Here is a 21,812-nt window from a genome sequence, read left to right as displayed (position 1 = left end):
GCTCAGTAAAGTAATTTGCATAAACCCTGCCCAAGGAGCAAATTGGGAGCAAGGAACCCATTGCAAAGGTGCTTTTCCCTGCTGCTGGGAAATGGTCTGCTGCAAAGCTGAACTCCATGAACAGAAACTGGTCAATTCCAAATGCTTAAGCAGTATGAACATTGGGCTGTGCAGAAGCTGAATCCCAGGTATGCCTACGACTTGCCAGAGCACCATTGGCTGGGGCAGAAGAGACAAACGCCAGTTTTAAATAATACCCCTACTTCGTATGTTTTGGATACTTCTACCATACTTTTTCCACTTAAGTGTGGACTCGAAGTTATTTACAATATAAGCAAGCAACAAGCCATAAATATCTACATTCAAAACACAACAAACCTAGCTGGCAACTACAAACAAAAGAAAAGGGAACAGAGCAGGTGGTAAAAGCTCTGACTCCAGTGGCAACGGCCTTTCTCCAAGCGCCAAGACCCTCGGTTCCAGAGCAACCTAGAGTTTCATCATGAGCCACCAATGTAACTATTTTTTATTCTAATTTTAGCAGGTAGCACATATTGGCTTGAAATACATACACTGAAATCTGAAGTATTTGTCATGTAGATGGGGGACATGTAGCATGTAGTCTAAACAAAAAGGATTTATTTTATAACAAGAATGTAATAGTCAATGGTAATATTAATCATAAACTTCAAATATACATATGGAAGCGAGAATGTTGTGGTTTCGTCATACCTTTTTTCTATATTCATGGCAATGAATACAGAACTTCCTTTGCTGAAAGAAAAACTAAATGCCAGCAACACCAATTTTGGAGACCATTATTTTAATGAAGCAAGAAAACTAGGCATTGACAAACTGTTTCGTATTTATTATTCCATTTATGATCCACCCTTCTCTGGAGGCTTAGGGCAGTTTACAAGTGTTTAAATATACAATATTATTATCAAGTATTAAAATAGGCCTTAAAATTCTAAACATTAATCAATCGACCCTATTAATTCAAAGCCTATGGATGCCTCCTCTTTATCAGGAATTTAGAGGTGGTTAATTAACTGAGGTGAGGCCATATGGAGTCCTTAGAGCAGGGGTAGTCAAACTGCGGCCCTCCAGATGTCCATGGGCTACAATTCCCATGAGCCTCTGCCAGAGAATGCTGGCAGGGGCTCATGGGAATTGTAGTCCATGGACATCTGGAGGGCCGCAGTTTGACTACCCCTGCGCTTAGAGGGTTTGTCTAGGGGTGGCCTTTCAACCAGGGAGGCTAGCATCTTAGGTGTCATTTCTTGGTCTCAACCATAGGCTTTTTCTTACAGACCCTGCAGAACTGGTTAAGGTTCCAAAGAGCATTCCACCAGGCCAGGGCTAATTTCATCTCTTAGGGGCCAGGGATTCGGAGCAAGTTCTGGTCACTAGAGCTTAGCGCTCTTTGGGGGGGGGGAATGTAGTGGAAAAGGCTGTCCCACAGAAATGAGGGTCCCAGACAGGTCAGTACCAAAACCTTGAACCTGGCCACCAATCTGGAGCCAGTGCAGTTGGCTATGTGTATTCTGGACCAGTTGGAGTTCCCAGAGCAGTTTCAAGGGTAGCTGATTTCACCCAGGAAACTCTGTTGTTCCACAACCACATGCTCAACTACCTTACTGAGAAAGCAGATATGAATCTGGGCAGTAGCTGGTTTGGTCTGATGGGTCCAGCCCCGGTTTCTTCAAAGTAGCCTAACTACAGCTTCCTTTAATCTCTCCAGGAAAGTCCTCGACATTAGGAACAGATTATTAATCTCTTGGAGAGGTACCCAAATCTCCTCACAGCTGGTTTTTACCATCCATGAGGGGCACAGGTCAAGGATGCATGTGGTTGGCTGAACAGCTGTCAGAGTTCTGTCCACATTGGCCAGGGAGGGCAGACTGAAGCAGTCCAAAATATGGCCTTGAGACAGCCAAGGGGCCTCCAGTTCCCTAACTATCAAATTTAGCAGACAAGCCCTGGCCAAGTGACAAGATTTTCTCTGCATAAAAGCTCACAAAAGCCTCACAGCTGATATCCAATTGTGTAATTTCAGACAATATTTGGGTTAAGGATCTCAGAGACTAAATTGTTTTAAATAACTGAGTCAGGCATGAGCTACCAGGGGCAATAGAGGATGCAAAATAATCTCTTTTTGTGGCCTTTACTGTCATCTCATAAGCATTCAGAAGTGTCTTATAAAATATTCTTGAAGCTTCGTCACTAGTTTTTCACCGAACTAGTTCTAGCCATCTCTGTTTGTTTCTTGTCACGCAGCTCCAATGTTTGCCATGTATACTCAATATTAGTATAATTAACGCAGCAACTAGTTAATTTTACATTCCAGTGGATACACATGTATTTTGTTTCCATTCTCTTGAGACATATTCATCTATCTGACTGAAATGTTGCATACCAGCCTAAAAAGTTTATACAAAACCAGTAAGTATTCCAAATTATAAAATATTACATGAAACAAATTCCTTGTTATCAAAGCTGGTTGCTGGAACATATCATATAAAATTACGTGTTTAGAAGAAAGACAAAGTAGCCTTGCCACATGCAACTATGCTAAACTGTTCCAAAAACTTTACAACAGGGCTAGGCTGGAGTGCTTGCTTCTGTAGCCTATACCCGTCTGAATTCCTCAGATCTAGTCCATGTTTGCTTGATATTTGGCTTCAAAATGTGACGGCCAGCCTGAAACCAAACAAACTTCAGTTAGTATTTTTAAGAAAAGATTCAAGAAGAATATGAGAACAGTCAAATAATTTTTCTACAATATCTTAAACCCCGCCCCGCGGCACGGCGCGGAATAAATAAAAGAGTAAGGGCTCTGTAGGAGGAGTTAGGGCGGGACCCGTCCGGGATAAAAACTCGGAGAGGGCCAATCAGGAGCCGCGAACCGCGTCTCCCTATTGGCCACTTGGCCCGCCCCGGACTCCTCACACACGCCACTGGCAGCACGCACCTCAGGTAAGTGCGAACTGCGAAGTAGCGCCCGGGGCCGGCAGAGGCCTTGCCCACCCACCACAGCCGGCTTTCGGGAGGGTGGGGGGCGGCAGCCGGCCTCCTGTCGCCCTGGGAGCGGCTTTGCCGCTCCCGGGGCGAGAGGAGGCCGTTTGGGCCTTTCAGGAGAGGGGGGCAGCAGCCGGCCTCCTGTCACCCCGGGAGCGGCAAAGCCACTCCCGGGGCGACAGGAGGCCGTTTGGGCCTTTCGGGAGGGGGGGCCACAGCCAGCCTCCTGTCGCCCCGGGAGCGGCGAATCCACTCCCAGGGCGAGAGGAGGCCATTTTGGCCTTTCGGGAGGGTGGGGGAGGGGCCCGCAGCCGGCCTCCTGTCAGAACGCTGTTCTCTTTGACTTCTCTCGGCCCCAGGAACAGCCTCACCGCCGTGAGGCCGCTCCCACCACCGAGAGAAGACAGGCTCCTAGCGCCCATTTTATTCAGACATAAAATGGGCTTAATTTCTAGTTTATGAATAATCCAAACAAGAAACAGTTACACAAGTGAAGATTCTAGCCACGTACTTATTTCAACCAAGCTTTGTGTGTTTGTGTGTGTGTATGTGTGTAATTTCTTAATATATCATTCTGAATTAGGATTTTTACATATCAGCTGTAAATATAATCTACTTTAGCCAAACAAAATACACAAACAGAGGTTCAGGGGCTTTACTCATTTTTTCATACAATGGATTTTATTTATTTGATTTATTAACCATCCCTCTCTACAACCAGGCTTAGGGCAGTGTACAACATACACTTAATTGAGAGTAATAAAAACTTTTACAATGCACATATCAAGCTATACAGCTATGGTAAGAAACAATAAGATTCTATCCCAATGCTTCGTTTCAGTAGATAGAATCCTAGGTGCCACAGAGTACTCTGGAGGGGGGGGGGCATGCAATTCATCCGTGTTTCCTGGCCTCAGCCATATGCCTGGTAGAACAGTACCATTTTGCAGGCTCTGTGGCATTTTGTTAGTTCCGTCAGAGCCTTTTGTATCTAAAATTCAAGCCACCTCCCAACAGCTCAACAAGTCCTCCCACTAGTGCCTCAATGGGGGTGGGGGTGGGGCTATTAATAAAAATAAGGGGTTAGCCTGAGATTCCAACTACTCTGAGGAACCTGGGTTTCATGAAACTCTGGGGTTCCTCGACAGCCTTGGAATAGTTTCCAAAATGGGTGGGAGTTAACTAATTTTAATATATTTTAAAATGTATTCAATATTTATCAGGTGATATGACATTATATGGTCATGTTGACCCAACCTCCCCTTCCCAGAATGGCCAATGATGGACCTGGAGAAGGTGGGAAGGGGAGGTATCTTGGGTGGGTGTCTTCCCAACCATATTTTGCATGATCACACCTCGTCTGGGGTTTCTTGAAACCTGAGGAATGTTTCAGGGGGTTCTCAACAGTAAAAAAGTTGAGAAAGGCTGCCCTAGAGGCGGCCTAGACGGCCTGAAGTATAGTTCCATGCTTTTCTTCTCTTTCTACATTGTCAGACACATTTGTCCATGATAGGCAAACTTTTAAAAAGATGCTTTTAAAGCTCCATTTGTATCTCCAGGACTTGGCATACCTCTGCATAAACATACTTCATACTGGAGTGTAAAAATAAACCAAAATTTGAAAATGATATAAAGAGATTCATTCTTCCTTTTTAAATTGTTCCCATAACAATTTGATTCTTATTCCAATATATGATTAGGTATGGCTATTTTCACTGTAAGAGAAGTGTGAAAGGAAGTACATTCATTGCTTCCTGAACTAAAATATACTGGCCAAAGCAGCAATGTTAGTATGGTTTGTAAAAGCAGAGTTTGGATAATGGAGGATCTTGCTGCACATCCAAGTCCTACTAAACCAGTTCTGGAAAGCAAGGGTCTCAAGGCCTTCCTTTTGTTGCCTTAAAAGCACATGTTGCAGTTCCCGAAGAATAATTTTGACATCAACACTATTCAGCTACAACGGACAGTATTTTTTTTAAATCAAATACATACTATTGGGGTTTCTGGGCTGGAAAATGGAGAAGCATCAGAGGATCTGTTTTCTTTGTCAAACGAATCATCATCATTGCTGTGGGCTGCAAATTTCTCTTTAAGAGCTTCAGCTATTAAAGCTGCTGGATCCCACTGTCCTCTAATTACTTTCCTTGCTTTGGGTAGAGGTGTACCTCCTGGCGACCTGGAAAAGGACAAAGTGTTTCTAGTCTTTAATGAAAGTAGTAACTCTATAAAATACTAATGCTGCCATGTTCCTTTAGCCAGCAGTTCTCTCAAATTTTAGCAAACTGAGGAGCCCATTTTCATTTTTTAGTCCTGCTCTCACAAACTGGTTTTTCAGTGTGTATATGGTAAGCCACATGTACACCATGGGAGCATCCATCCTCTTGCATACACAAAGCAACACAATGAGAATCATACTAGAGACAGTTTGATGTAGTGGTTAGGAGCAGTGGCCTCTAATCTGGAGAAATAGGTTTGATTCCCCACTCTTCCTCCACATGCAGCCAGCTGGCTGACTCTGGGACAGTCACAGTTCTCTCAGAGCTTTTTCAATCTCGCCTACCTCACAGGGTGTCTGTTGGGGGGAGAGGAAGGGAATGTGACTGTAAGCTGCTTTGAGATACCTTTGGATAGCAAAAAACAGGGTAAAAAAACCCTCTGCTACTTTTCTTTAAACATTTAAAAGATAATTAGGCCATGACCCAAGTTCTGATCAGCCTTAACTCTTTAATAGATTTTGTGCTGGACACAGCAAGACGTTTACTTATATAAATGTTCTCAGAACTGGACTATTCATTCCTGCTGACCATTCAGCACATTTTCTAGTTAGGATTTTAAGGTATATGGATGCTGGGAGACTACATGTAGTGGCAGCTCTTCAAACCCCTGCCCTTTGAAAGAGGGGAAAGCCGATTCCATCTCATTTCTCTGAGGCATGGAGTCTGCACCCCTACTTACAAAAAACTAAGCAGGCTCTATTTTTGCATTAGCAGATGGGCACAAGGGCTGATAGCAGACCCCTAGAATACATTTGTGGACTGCATTTTGAGAAATGTTGCCTTAAGCTGCACGGTAGTATTACAGCAGCATAAGTATCCACTCCAGTCCTTGGCCACTCCAGGTAATATTGCTGCAAGCAGTCATCCTGATTTGTCAATTCATAGCATATGTAAACTGAAGCTGACTAATTTCATTTGTCAGTCATAGTTCTCAGCTATAATTTATAAGATAAATTACAGAAGGTATGTAAATGACTGGTTAATAGTTTTAAAGTATCTCAATTACACCACACAGAACACAGCAATATACCTGTATTATGTGCTGTATCCTAAACATATAATATATACATTATGGATATTTGTCACAGGTTAAAAGTTTACACAATAATAAACAGACCTCAGAGCCAAAGCCAATAATGGAGGAGGAAGAAGAAGCTTTTCATTACCTGAAGGAGTCTCAAAAACACTTTTTGGCTTATTAGATCTCCTAAGATCACCTGTACTTATCAAGAATGTTATTTTTCTAGCTTTAAGATATAACAAAAGATAGGACAGGATCTAGCCCTGGCTGTAGACATAAAAAGGAATCCCCCCACAAATTCAATATCAACGTTCTGACTTTCTTCAGTACCGAACCAATCATGCCTATGAAGTCAGTTTTAACAGACACTCTTGGGCAGTCTAAGATTCAAGAAACCCTTTTAATAGTGTTATCATCAATAACACAGTCCTGTATGTGGATAATTAAACACAGTAATTTGAGCCATAAACAGACAACACTAAGAAAAGCCCCAGATTTGCAAAGATCTGAACGCTTAAAAAAAAAAGGGGGGGGGGTCCCAGTCATCACCTAATAAAGGTAAAGGTATCCCCTGTGCAAGCACCGAGTCATGTCTGACCCTTGGGGTGACGCCCTCTAGCGTTTTCATGGCAGACTCAATACGGGGTGGTTTGCCAGTGCCTTCCCCAGTCATGACCGTTTTACCCCCCAGCAAGCTGGGTACTCATTTTACTGACCTCGGAAGGATGGAAGGCTGAGTCAACCTTGATCCGGCTGCTGGGATTGAACTCCCAGTCTCATGGGCAGAGGTTCAGCCTGCATGCCTGCTGCCTTACCACTCTGCGCCACAAGAGGCTCATCACCCTAATAGCAGCTTTCAAAAAATGAATGCTCTCAGTGACTGTTCCTAGGCAACCACAAAGCACTGCCAGTGTTTCAGCCTTGGTTTCTGTCAGTAAAAGGCAGAGGGGGGATAGAGCTTTCCACAGCTGTTTTGGCCTTAGAGATTAGGCTGGCAGCAACCACTGAATGACATGCATGACTCACCTAGTTCTGGCTACTTGCTACTGTGCAACAGTCACCACCCCACGAAAACCAGTGTGGTACATTTGGTAGCATTTTAGACTAGGCTTTAGGAGGCGCAGGTACATATCCCTATTCTGCCATGGAAGCTCACTGGATTACCTTGAGTCAGTCATACATTTGCAGTTTACCCAACCTCAGAAGGTGCTGTTAGGAAAGGAGAATAATCTGCTTTGGGTCTCCACTGTAGCAAAAGGTAAAGTATAAATGAAGTACACCAATAATAAATATAGCCAACCATTGTGGGGTGGGGATATATAAAAGGTTGATGGGTGGGTGGAAGAGTGAGAATGATTAAAGGAAGCATAGAATGGTGGAGCCATAGGGGACTGGAAGAGGAGGATAAGGGAAAACAGCAGGTGGAGGGTAAGCTGAAGATGGGGCCAATAAAGGAAGATTTGGGTAGGAAAGATGCATGAAAAAGGAAGAGGCTAATAGGGGCTTTCTGGGAAGGGAAAGAAAAGATAGCAAGGGAAGGAAAATGAGATGTCCCAAGCAAGTCCTTGAAGGTCCTCCAATTGTTTTAATTTAAAATGCATATATTGCTCAACTTACCTCTCAACAGCTCTTAATCTGACCTTATTTAAATCCTTCAGAACATCTGTCATACTGGGAACAGCCTTAGCCTCCTTAGCCCTATTTCCAATAACTTTGTTCTTATTTGCTGCTTGACGTTGTTTTATAAGTTCAGCTGTTGAAATATGGGAGCCAAATTCAGATGGCAGCACATCTGGAAGTGGTGGTGGCGGTGGAATCACTGTGCTACAAGAAGAAATAGGAACTGGGGTAGAAGTCACTGCTGACTGTGGAAAAGTACTCCGGGGGGTAGTTGATGAATTGATAGTGCCTGACCCTATAGAGAACAAACAGATGATATATGGATGAAGCCTAGATGGATCACTTTGCTTATTTTTTAAATGCAACAACAAATCTAGAATCAGAATGGATAAAAAGCAATGGTTTTTTAGAATTTTAAAAAGTCAATTTTTAAATATTTAAATCAGATTTTTGAGATACAGTGCTTTTTGAGGGGGGAAATTCTATCTAAAGATAGCTTTCTGTTTAAGATACATCACATCCCAAAGGTTTTTCATAATCAAATACGGATTGGTTTTTAATTATGTAGCATGAGTCTATATATTCATATGCGATGTTTTGAAAAACTGTAAATTATTATTATTATTATTATTATTATTTAATTTTTAGACTTAATGAAATTACTTTCATTAGTTTATTCATTAGAGTCCTAATGTCATTACCTCCCAGATGTTTTGCTTTAGGATGCTTAGGGCTGATCCTGCGTTGAGCAGGGGCTTGGACGAGATGGCCTGTATGGCCCCTTCCAACTCTATGATTCTATGTTTTGGTAAGATTATTTTGGGTAATTTTTCTGTCTAGAAGATACCATCACAGAGAGCCAGCTTGGTGTAGTGGTTAGGAGTGCGAATTTCTAATCTGGCAAGCCGGGTTTGATTCTGCCCTCCCCCAGCTGAGTGACCTTGGGCTCGCCACAGCTCTGATAAAGCTGTTCTGACTGAGCAGTAATACCAGGGCTCTCTCAGCCTCACCCACCTCACAGGGTGTCTGTTGTGGGGAGTGGAAAGGGAAGGCGAATGTAAGCCGCTTTAAGACTCCTGATAGAGAAAAGCAGCATATAAGAACCAACTCTTCTTCTTCAACAACGAATGCTTGGTTTTACAGTTCTCCAAACTGTGACTGGTTCATTTTAACAACAAAAATGTTTTCAAATGAAACACAGAGTTGAGAAACAATCCTATTATTCCTCTGCAAATCTGTACATGGAGAATCCATGCCTTACTTCTTGTGCTAAGTTTCAAGAAGTTCACTGAAGACTGTTTCCCACAGAATAGAGCTGGATAAGGAAGAGCTGTTGAGAATGAAGTGGGAGAGGGAAGTGGTTCAAGTAAAAGTGAGACTGAGCAGAATGCTCAAGGTCTTGAGATCTTTGTGAATGTGACCTCATGGATGTCTAGGCAAATACAAGAATATTTGTATGCCAGGGGTCGCCAGACTGTGGCTCTCCAGATGTCCATGGATTACAGTTCCCATGAGCTCCTGCCAGCATGTGTTGGCAGCTTTTTCTGATACACATGGGAAATGCGCTGGTGTGATTGAGAGCGGGGTAAAAGCGGAAAGTGGTGGCCTCTGGAAGTGCATAGTTTAAAAGGTGGGCTCCAAATCAGATACCTTTACATTAGAAAGACAAGTTGGAGCAGCACCTAACAGATTTTTCTTTGCCACCCAGCAAGCCTTTTGATTTTGATTTTATACATGAGTGCATTCCTCACAATAATATGACCACTGAGGAAGACCCCTTGCGGTCAAAACACGTTTGGTCCATTCTATATTGGTTGATTCCATATGCAGTTAGAAATATTATGTTTTTAAATTATGATGACTATGTTTTTAATATGTTGAATTAGTATACTTTATATAATAAATATTTGGAAATTTTAATAATTATTTTTGCAGCTCAACCTTTGGATTCCTCACTTTTCTGGTTAGGTTGGGTTTTGGGTCCACTTTTTGGATTTGCATTGTACTGTATAATGTCACTGACTTAGTTAAATAAAACAATTTAAATGGTTATTTTTAATTATTTTTTTTCTCCTTCCAATAAAGGACAGCAGAACAGTTGTCCAAAAATGAATGAGTAACATTGAACTGGAGACAGTTCATCTCACAGTGATTTCATACACCTTCACTCTGGATGGGAAAACAATGACAGCAGCACCCTTTCCCATCAGCCTCTCCTCCGCACACACAAATGCACCCATGCCACAGACAAGAAAGTAGTGTGCTTATTAACCCTTTCTTTGCATCAAAGCTGCTATTTGCATTCTCCAAAGTTGTATTTTTCTCCTGCAGGGCAAGTGGTGGCTTTCATCAAACAAAGGAAAGAGTCCATCCCAAGCTGCCCTTGTCTGACTGGCTCCACCCACAAAGACACATTTTGTAACTCTCAAGGCTGTTGAAAAAAATTAAGAAGCTCCCAGAACCCTAGAGTCTTTCTTGTCCTGATTTATGAGCCTCATTCACATAATAACATGGTTATTTCCCTGTAACTGATCAGATAGGTAAACTACATATGTCAATCTTAAACAACTGGTTTAAATTTAACACAGAGGCCCAAAAGATTAGTAAGTGAAGAAATAAGCAAGAATAGCTTTATATGAGTGCCACTGTGTCCATGAGCCTGTCATGGACACACTTACATGACTGATCATTTTTTGCCCCAGGCACCATGACAATTGCAGCAATCTGTGCACGAAGATGACTTAATTCTTCCTCAAGTGCAGAAATTTTTTTGATTGTATCCTCGTTCACAACGGTTTCTCTCGGTGATTTTCTTTTGGAAGATGCTGTCCAAGGAAATGAAGACAGAAGTACTGACTCTGGCTGTTCATCAAATCTAAAAAAGACCAATTCACAGCTATGAAAAATACTGAAATTATCACTCAGTCAAAACTTCAAGCTCATTATGATAGAGATATATGAAATATATTTATTTTACAAGCACATAAATTTAAAATGGCATGCCCTATGTTCTATCACATTACTTTTATTTTATTATTATTACATTTGATTTGATTTTTACTCCACTGCTCCCAGTGCACCGTCACTTGTAAAGTTTGCATTACAATATCAGAAAACAAAAAAACCTTGCATTTAACATTTATAATTATATTTATTATAAGCGGGAGCCATTCCTAAAACATCCAGTTACCAGAAAATCCCATGGCCTAGCTGTACAATCAGATGATTCAGCTGTAGGGCTCAAGAGACTGAGGATCCCAGCCATTCCCTAAGCCATACCATGAAGTATGTCTAAAATTCTGCACTATGTAAGCCCGTAGTAAGGCTGGTTCAACTGTACTACAGTAGAGGCCAAAAATGGGAAGTCTTGTAATGTGATGGAGAAGGAGCAGAGCTTAATCAGTTCCTAAGCCCCTTTATATCTTTGTAACAGTGATGCATAACATCAGTAAAAGAGGTGGTTGTGAAGGCCAGGCCCTTTCCTCAGTTCCCCATCCACACACCTCACACCTTCCCATAGCAGAGATTGAATCATTTTTGGTTATGCATAAGTCGCAAGTGGTTAGTAAGACAGTGTTACCAAATCACTGCACTGGCCTACTGGCTACTATTACAGAGGATGCCTGGGGAGGCAGAACAGGAATCTGATGTAATTTATATTGCTTTCCCCCTCCTCTTTGGAATGATTCATACTAATACCTTTTTTCCATAGCACACACACACACAAAATGTTTATTTTGTCTTAGTCGTTTAAGAGATAAGCCATGGAATGGAACAAAGTATCAGACATTTACAGCGAGAGAGCAAAAGTTTTGTTCAAAAAAGTTACAGTTTCACACTTTATAGAAATGACTTGCTGTTCCGTGAGAGAGGAGAGGCTTTTTCTTGGAACTTCTCACTATATCCAACGACCTCAGAATCCAGCACAGAGTTAGCTTGTTTCTTGGGATGTTTCCTCAGTCTGCTCACTAGTCACTAACATGCTGTTTTCCTGAAGCGACATGGGATACCTGCTCTATCACTGCCTCTTTTTTAGCCTCTGAGACCTATGTACCTAAACTATAGATGTCTGAGACCCTTTCCTTCACCATGTGGATCCTCATCTACCAAAATATTGTCCTGGAAGTTTTCCCTCCCTCTTTGTCACTTCCCCATGCCCTATGTGAGGCGATGATAATTTCCATCCACCTAATTCCCCCCTCCCACCAAGGCTTCCACAGGTTCTCACTGGTTGATGTCACTATGTATCTGCATACAGAGGGATCTACTGTATGCAGAGGGATCTGCTATGATGCCTGGGGGCTGAACTGGAGGTGGGATGTCACAGTGGTATTAGACAAAACAACCCAACCAACCTCAGTAAAGAACAAAAAACATTGTCCCCCCTGCTGTGTCCATACAGCACATTGCAGCACAAGATACTAGCAAATTCTGCAGCTAAGCACAGCATACAAACTGAGCATATAAATCCCAAGGAGTTTCCCAGGCCATGGAGTAAAGGCTGTCACTCTGGCACAAACAACCAGTATTGATAAGTATATGAAAAACACAGTTTTGGAAAACTGTTACTATGATAACTCAGGATATACATTCCCATTACCCAAGATTATTCAAGCAAAGACTTGTTCCAAAGTATAAAGATATTTGCAATGAAATAAAATACTAGAGAATCCTCAAAAATGTATTGATTAAAAAAAATGACTGAATGCTGGTTTGGTTCCTATGCAGAATTACTCTTCAGGAAACAAACCAGTTTTACTTGCCTAAATCTAGCAGACGGCTCATTAACATCATTGGCAATCCACAAGACATCAGCAAGAGAGGGTGTAACAGAATTAACAATGCCAGGCTGCTCAGAGTCCAAGGAATTCGGACGTTGGCACAACTAAAGAAACAGAGAAAAACAGTCAAGCATCTTAAAATGTCATTTACAAAAATAAAAGGTAACTGAAGGTAAGCTTCAGTTTCCTCTCTTTGCATATGCAAGGAAATATGCAGTCTTAAGGTTTTGGTTATCACCTTTAAGGCTATACGCGGTCTGGGCCTGGTATACCTGAGGGATCACCTATCCGCCTACACCTCTCAAAGAGCCTTTTGCTCTACTATCTCCAACCTCCTGGTGGTCCCTGGCCCCAAGGAAGCCCGCTTGACTTCAACCAGGGCCAGAGCTTTCTCCATTCTGGCCCCCACCTGGTGGAATGAGCTCCCAGAGGAAATCAGGGCCCTGACGGAACCTAAGCAGTTCCGCAGGGCCTGCAAAAGGGAGCTCCTCTGCCAGGCATTTGGTTGAGGTTGACCCAAACCATCGCTTCCGATTGGCCCCCAACCCCCCCCCCCACTACTACGACTGCTACCAATCTACCTAACCCACTGGGTCCCAGTAAGAGTTGAGCTGAGGCTCTTTTACAGTTCTGCCATTCTCTAATATTATTGTTGTTATCATGTTAAGGTTATTGCTGTTGTAATGTTATTACATGTTGTTATCATATGTTATCTTTATCTTTTTCCTGTTTCCTGTAAACTGCCCTGAGCCTCCGGGGAGGGCGGTATATAAATATAAATAAATAGGCATCGTGTTTAAACAACGCTTCTGACTGTAATGGTGAAGAGATATTATTAGAGTTAGGCATAAACCATCATTCTATTATTGGCTCTAGTTCTTATCATGGCCAATTTGAGATTGGGCCTACCAGATGTCAGATACCACCCTGTATCAGAACTCCAAAGGTGCACACAGGCTTAAAAAGGCTAAGGAGCCCTTGATGTAAACAGTGTAATTTGGCTTGATTCTCACTAAAGTGTATAAATAAATTTAATAGATTTTTAAACTTAAACCATCACTTGGACAAGAGACAGCTAAAGTCTCCCCACAAAGCTGCCTTATACCAAGTGGACATTTAGACCATAAAGTTCATGACTGTCTACTCAGACTAGCAGCAGTCTCCCCATATTTCCGGTAAAGGCCTTTCTTGTTAGTTTATTCTTTTCACTGGAGATGCCAGGGACTCAACCAGGAACGTTATTCAGGACAGACAGATGCTCTACTTCTGAACTGCATCCCAAATAGTTTTCAGGAATGCATAGTACATTTTTCTGTTTCCTCCATTTTTGACACATTTTTTCCAAATCATAAGCAATGCAACACCAGCAAAATCATCTTTAGGGGTGCCTGCTCTCATTTTCCTTAGTTACTATGTGACGTACAAAACAAAGTGCACAAATAAAACTTTGGACTTAGACAAGGTATTATTACTGAATTCTGTAACAGTCCTCAAACCTGAATGTAAGCCCTTGGAGAAGAGGCTAAGGAAAGAATTTTCCCCAATCTGCGAACAAAACTTCGGGTAGATCCATATTTCTTTGTTTCCCAAGACCAGGACAGCTAAGAGAGAAGAAGATATTTCAGCCTTAAACACAAATAGGGTTCTGATTTATGTCATTACTAGTTTTCTACTTAATCAATAAAATTTACATAAATGTGCATACAACCAGAAAACAGAATTGTATTTTATTTTTTAGGCAAACATTGCTTATACAGAAATGGAGGAAAAAAACAATAATAACATTAACCAGAAAAGCCTTTTTTGAGATATAGAAGAAGTGTAATCTTACAATTCAATAGACAAAGTTACCATTTATATTAAGAGGCTATAATAATAATAATAATAATAATAATTATTATTATTATTATTATTATTATTATTATTATTATTTTAAATCCTCTTGTTAGTCAAACAGCCAGAACCAAAACATGCATTTTGAAAGAGGAGAAGTCTAAGCGGGACCACTGGATTCAGACCAGTGTCTCACAGAACAGGTTTACAGGGAGCATTTTAGGCTGCTGTGCCAGGGAGGAGACGAGAAAGCCACACTCCACAGGAAACACATACCTGTGGAAACACAGGTATAGATTCAAGCTTCCACTCTCACTCTTCAATCCATTTTTGAGGTGTTCCTCTACCGCAGAGCACATACCTCATTAGGTACTTTTCAGCTCACTGAAAGATTTTTTTCTGATGTGGGTTGATATGCTTAGCTCCTGAGGAATGCATGTTCAACAGTGGAGGACTGACTCTGCAGTGGGCAGCTGGTACATGAACTATAGGAGCCAAGCTTTCACACTTACAATTTGTTACAAGTCATATGCTTACAGAAGCATGCTGACAGCTTTACAACTGTAACATCATTGCCACCAGACAGGCTCTACCATCCTCATAAATGGGGTTCAGGTAAAGCCCTTAAAAACATTTTTGCCTGTTTCCCATCTACCGTGCTACATGAAAGCACATTTCATTACTGTCCTCTGTCTGGGCTGCAGCATTTGCTTCCTTCCACTGAACGAAATGCTATAAGTTATTAACAAGGTTTAGAAAAGTAACACAGGAAAAATTTCAATATCAACACAGGAACAAAATAAATATTTTTTGTTGTAAGCCTCCCCAAGGCCTTTTTGGAGAGGAGCAGCCTAGAAATCTAAAGAAATAAAATAAAAATAAATAACTACACTTCAAGGAACAGGTAAAGAAACACAGGAAAAAGTAGAGGTATAAGCACTCATGGATAAATGTTATGTATCAAAAAATCCCAAGATAGAACATTCAAAATATTCCAAGGGAAGATAATGGCAGTGGTAAAATCTCAAGCTATGGCAGTGCAAGAAAAATGTTATGGAAGAAAAAGTGCTGCAAACAATGCAGTCAAAACCAGCCTACTTCAGGAACACAACCAACAAAGAACAGGGAAATGTCAATATCCTCACCAAATAGCTTCTTGAGATGGCACATAACTGTTGGAAGTGCACTGCAGAGAAGGTATTTAAAGGATGATGAGATCCAAACATTTGAGCAATACCATAAAGGTAAACTTCACATCTTTGTAGGACCTGCCAAAATAAAAAAGCATTCACCAAAAAGAATCTTACTATTAAGCTCTCTACAATGATATATTTCAATCTGTAGTTGAAATATATCAGACAGCAGAAGCTAATACTAACTAAGCTGAGCTAGCTCAATTACAAAATTGTCTAGCTATGCTACTAGCCTTTTGTCAAACTGGTTATGGTCCTTATCCAGTTAAAAAAATTGTGAAAAATCTCCCAATCCCTCACTTCATTCAGTTCAATAATTACTTACCAGTTCAGGAGACACACCGTAATATTCCAGCAGTTGCCTTAAAAGGCTCAGTAGCAGAGACATTTACAAAACAATATATTAATCTAAATACTGGAACAACTTAGTAAGCATCTGCAAAAAAAGAAAAATACTTCATATTTAGGGTGGCAATATGAATCACTTTCCAATTAAAACAGCTGCTTTTATAAACATGCTGAAACCGCTATAAAGGCACATCACAAATATAGAAATAACTGAATGATGGGGAAGGGAAGGCTCTATCTCCATACACAGTTGACAACTCTGGGCTGGCCAATCCCTAGAGATTTTGGGGTGGAGTTTGGGGAAGGGAAGGACCTTGGTGGGGCATAATGCCAGTCACTCCAACAAAAGCAGCCATTTCCTTCAGAGGAACTGACCTGTAACATCTGAATATCAGCTGTAATTCGGGGGGGGGGGCGGTATCTCTGGGCCCCACCTGGTGGTTGGCAACCCTATATTCAATACATTTTGTCCCTGACCATTTTGTCTTCACCTCCCAAATCTTCATGTTATTACATCCTAGTTGTCCACACTTCAACTAAGGAGCAATTTTGGCAATACATTCTTCTTCTCAGACATCTCAACATACAATGTAAATAGCAGGAATAATACGTAAAATCTGTAATAATTTCAGGGAAAATGTATATTAATCAGTTTCAATACTCTGAAGCAATAAATAAACTTAGTTAATTAAAAAAATTACTTCTATACCTTGGGGAAAAAACTGGATGGAAGGCATTTAAAATGGGTCTTGGTTTCCTTAATTTGTGGTTTGTCTTTCAAATTTTTGCAACTCATGCTTACAAACTGAGCATTTCATTTGTATCTTGAATAGTATCGTTTCAAACAGAAGTGGTTGGCTCAGAGCATCTGTCATTATTGTGAGCTTTTTTCTCTAAACATGTCATGTTCCCATTATTTTTAACAGGACACCTACAAATATTACAGTATGGGGACTGTATTCAGAAGCATATGAGGGCATCAGAATTTTTCGCAGTCACTTCTACCTGCTTGTAATGGCTTCTAACAACGTCAAGGGGAATTGTTTTATACTTGAGCTGGAAAGCCCAGGCATGACTGAACTCATCAGAAGCGCAGCAGGGTTCTCCCTGACAGCTACTTGGATGGAGACCTCCAAGGAATATCAGGGTTGTGATGTGGAAGCAAACGATGGAAAACCATCCCCCAATGCTTCTTGCCTGAATGCCGTACAGTCCTAGGGTCTCCCGGCTATTCTATACACGTGCCATGATTTATTTGTAAAAGAATAAAGCACAAAGATCTCATTAAATAGATGTGTATCATATGCATGTAATTATAACAATATCCCACCCCTTTGTGTGAGTGTCTATGTGTGCATAAAGTATTGCCAAGCTGCCATCGATTTATGGCGACTCCATAGGGTATTCAATGTAATTCAGAGTTGGTTTGCTATTGCCTGTTTCAGCACAGTGACTCTGGACTTGGTTGGTGCTTTCCCATCCAAATAATAACCAGAATCAACCCTGTTTAGCTTCCAAGTTCTGAAAAAAATGGGCTACCTTGGGCCATCCAGGTCAGGACACCATCAGCAGAGATGTGGCCTGTGATGGGTTTTTCAAGATCATAGCATCCCTGTTTTGAGTGAAAAAATCCCAATGAAGCCAAGGGAATAAGAGTTAAAGAAAGATGTTAAATCATACTCATAAATCTTTCGAAAACCTTATTCCATTTCCATATTTATTTCTAATGTTAACATCTCAACAGAAACGAAAATATAAAAGCTTGATTGACTAAGAGGTTCGAGAAACTTATGGACTTTTTTGTGAAAACCACTAAACTCTCCATTTCCTCGGGCACTTACACAGGAGAACAGAAAAACTGTGGGCCCTAAAACAAAAAAGGCTGTAAACAGAGAGCAGCGAACATGTCCAAATCAATAGATACGTAATTCTTGCTGTAAGTCTCAACCAAAACACGACTAAGGAGGATTCCATTGGGGGGCCTTTTAACGCACATTCTAAAGTATGTGCTCGTTGTCCTAGCAACCCAGCCCCTTTTTAATTTCGCTCCTGACTAGGTATCCTAACCTAAGTAAGACAGTGTCGCCTTTCCGCTTGAATAAAACCTGCGGTCTAAAGGCGACACGGGGCTCAAACTTTGTCTCTCGCCCTATTCCAAGGCGGCGACACGGAAGCTTCCGCCGGAGGGTGTGCAGTACCCACGTCTGCATTGGCGTGCAGGGAAAGGAGGAAAACAAACGAGTGGACCCGGACCCCACCCCAGCACAGGGGCGCGCCCCCCCCCCCATGTGCCTCACCCACCTCGCAAGAGTCCTTTTTAAAGCGGCAGCACTTTGTGGAGAGACGAGTAAGATCAGTTTCAATCAAATTCTCAGTCTCCTTCACTTGATTGGAGAAGCCGAGAGGGCGTCGACGCTCTTTTCAGCCAACCCTCGAGCGCGGAGGGCGTAGCTTGTAAGGCGACTGAGCCAATGGGAGAGGGGCCATCTTTCCGGGCGAGCCCATAAAATCGAGGGGAGGGAAGGGGAGGGGGAGGTTCCCGGTGGTGACGGAGGAAGTGGGCGGCTTGGGCGCTGGGCGGACGCGGGGGAGAGGATGCCTTTGTGTGCCTCTTGAATGGGAATGGTAGAGGGGGCGCCGTAGCGACCTGTTATAGCCACGCAAAATCCAAGTCCAGCGACGCCTGAAGAGTGAGCGGGTGTGCGCACCAAAGCGTATACCTTGAAGTAAACTGCGTTGGTCTTTAAGCGGGTACTGGACTCAAACTTTGTTCTGAAGCTTTAGTCCAGCTGAAGCTTGTGAGTTGCAAATCGCTTCTTCAAATGGAAAAAAAGGGGGGGAGTGATGAAGAGGAGTCGGTTATTATACCCCGCTTTTCGCTACCCGGAGTGGTTTACAGTCGCCTTGCCTTCTTCTCCCCACAACAGACACCCCGTGAAGTAGGGGAGGCTGAGATCTTCTGACAGAACATAAGGGTGTGTTGAGGGTTTTTTGTTTTTTGCTGATCTTAGAATTGTACATGAGAATTAATACTTTGAGCTGATCATATCAAAATAACTGAATTGGAAATGAGAACTGACTCATTAAAATTCATTCTAAAATACACATTGTCAATTCATGGACCCTTTTTTTAAAAAGGTCTTTCTTCTTGACTCCTCCTTCTCTTAAAATTACTCACTGGACATATAGCAAATGTGTTGAGCCTTTGGTTCCTTTGGAACCTAGGATTCTCATGCTGGGCTTAATGGACTTCAGCACTTAGAAACCTGCATTTACTTGGCCAGACACAAACAGGGCAAAAACATTGTCAGTCCACTCTAAGCTATACAGTTCCTAGTCAGTGATGTAGTATGCTTAAACTTTGGACTAGATCTGGAAGACTCAGGTTCAAATTCTCACTCTGTCATGGAAGCTTGCTGGGCAGCCACACACTCTCAACCTAACCTACCTTACAGGGGGGTTTTGAGGATAAAGTGGAGAGAAGGGCCTAAGTGGCTTTGGGTCCCCATTAGGAGAAAGACAGATATAAATGAAGTCAATAGCCACATCCAGACAGTGATACACTTTTCTGAAAGGAAGCTAAGTGGGTTGCTAGAATAACAAGCAGGTGAAAGGACAAAACTTTGTGTGGGACTAAAACGCTTCTCAGAGATGCTTTACAGTAAGCAATGTGTTAGAAGCAAACAGCTGATAGTAAATCAAGTATAAACCATGCTCAGATTGAAATCAGTACAGTAGAGTACAGTAGAATAATTGCACCGGGTGTTCCTGTATTTATTATTTTTGATGCTATATTTTCAAGGATTCCACAGATAAGCACGCTTCAATAATTCATATAATCTGACAGTCATACTAAAATATAATCTCCATAATCTAAAGCTTTGTTTTCCTGTATGTACACACACACACACACATATATATAGAAAACGAGCACTCAAGCACAAGTTTCATTATCACATGCTACTCACTATGGATACCAGCAGAAATTGCCCATCTGTCTGACTGTCATTATGTTGCAAGACACCCTTCATATAACTTGCCACATTGTTTAATTATATACTTGCCATATTGTTCAATTACATTCCCTTGTTCCCACAATATGGGCCTTGACACACCATTAATTAATTATTGACTTTATATATGTCCTTAGAAAGCTGTTTTTTCCTCTGTGTAAAATAGTTTCCATTAAATAACATAAAAACGGTGGAAGATAAGGTATCCAGTAAGCCAGTGGCTCTTAACAAATTGGATCAGTAACTAGAACTTGAGTTGTTTGGATGCAAGGAAACCTCTCTTATCATGTTCCAGAAAAATTTTACCAGCTATAAACTATTGCTAATATTTTGCCATGCTTGTTCCTGAGTTTAAGTCACTAAGTCTTTTTCATCATTATCACCACTTGTAATTTCTACAAGACTACCTTATTCACATATATGAGAACTATAGTCTCCCTGGAACACACCCCTATGATTTTTCAAGCCTGTATCTTCTTTTCATGGTGCTTCACCTGTGTATACATGAGCAAACTTACCCATTTTTCTGTTACATAAAGTATGAATTAGCCACTTCTCTTAAGGCATATGGTCATTACCTATAGCATTCAAGTGTGGCAAATTCTTCATTCTTCCTTGCTTCATCAACTTGCAAGCAGGGTTCATTTGACAGCACAAAATACACTCATCCTCTTCCCATCCTGTTGCATTTGGTTATCTTTCTTACACCAACAGAAGGGTCAGAATACCTTCTGAAGTTTTGCTGAACACTGCAATTTATCTTCTGCCCTCTTTTACAAGTTATGTCCCATTCTGTCACTGCTCACCTTCTGATGAATGTGACCATCTGCCTTATTTGTTGCCTTACTGCAATGCAAACATCAGCCTTATTGATTATTGAGTTTTAGCCATGTGCGTAGATGGTGTTCTGCCCCAATTCATTTATGACTTCTTACTACCCATTAACAATGATGTTGCTGTTGACTAATATGTGATGAATCAGATATGTTGAATCACCAATTATCCAGAAATGCTTGCATAAATCTTTGTTAAGATAGGTAGGGAAGGTGCAGCACACTTGTTTAGCATGTCTAAAGGTGCCATCAGGTCTTCATAAATAGCATCTCAAACTGGAAGAATCTGAGACAGTAGGGATAAAAAATAATCATGCTATCACTGGCCTAAATGGACCAGTAAACTTGGAGGTTAAGCAGCTCTCCTGCATGCACACTGCTTCTCCCTACTTTCAGTATTAACATGGATAGTGATGCATATTTAAAACTCTTTTCTTGAAAGTGCATTGCACTGTATTTTGGTGCTGATGTCTAGCCCATACAGCAGGTGAAACTGAGGCAGCAAGATGCTGAAGAATAGATTGTACTTAAAAGCAAGGGATTACATTTTCCAGAGTCCAAAGTCAGTTTTCCACTTACAGGGAACACTCCCACACATGAAGAGAAAAGGTATAATCATTTCCTTAAATTTACAGTGACTTCTATATGGGGAAAAGTGTCTATCCATATTTACAGTCTGTGATGGTACATTTTACTAGCTCAGTATTTTACTACCTGCTGCATATGTACAGCAGACCATAGTGAATATGACCTCAAAGCATTCTAGCAATGCAAGTAACTAAAAGGACTGGTAAAGCTTTCACATTTTAAGCTGACATGAATTTGGGCTTTTCTGTGACTATGTGGCTTTGATATACAAACTTGAATGAAGCT

The 21,812-nt window shown here is 41.4% G+C and overlaps 1 protein-coding gene across 2 annotated transcripts; it reads right to left on the bottom strand.

Annotated features, from left to right (window-relative positions):
• Positions 1–806: 806 nt before the first annotated feature.
• On the bottom strand, positions 807–18,521 carry MTFR2 (mitochondrial fission regulator 2). 2 transcript variants are annotated; one of them, XM_077351902.1, is made up of 10 exons: positions 18,395–18,518; positions 17,633–17,705; positions 16,071–16,181; positions 15,698–15,820; positions 14,216–14,320; positions 12,702–12,823; positions 10,617–10,813; positions 7,936–8,233; positions 5,014–5,197; positions 807–2,703 (listed from the first exon to the last, which is right to left on the bottom strand). In XM_077351902.1, exons 3-10 carry the CDS (start codon positions 16,131–16,133, stop codon positions 2,632–2,634), a joined length of 1,164 nt encoding a protein of 387 aa, XP_077208017.1. In that variant the 5' UTR covers positions 16,134–16,181; positions 17,633–17,705; positions 18,395–18,518; the 3' UTR covers positions 807–2,631. The 2 variants fall into 2 exon arrangements, with proteins under 2 accessions (XP_077208017.1, XP_077208008.1); XM_077351893.1 differs by lacking the exon at positions 17,633–17,705 and having other exon boundaries at positions 18,395–18,521.
• Positions 18,522–21,812: the final 3,291 nt, after the last annotated feature.

This window comes from Paroedura picta, chromosome 1, assembly GCF_049243985.1.
Source record: "Paroedura picta isolate Pp20150507F chromosome 1, Ppicta_v3.0, whole genome shotgun sequence".
Classification (NCBI taxonomy): domain Eukaryota; kingdom Metazoa; phylum Chordata; class Lepidosauria; order Squamata; family Gekkonidae; genus Paroedura; species Paroedura picta.
This window is presented reverse-complemented; position numbering and strand designations above follow the sequence as displayed.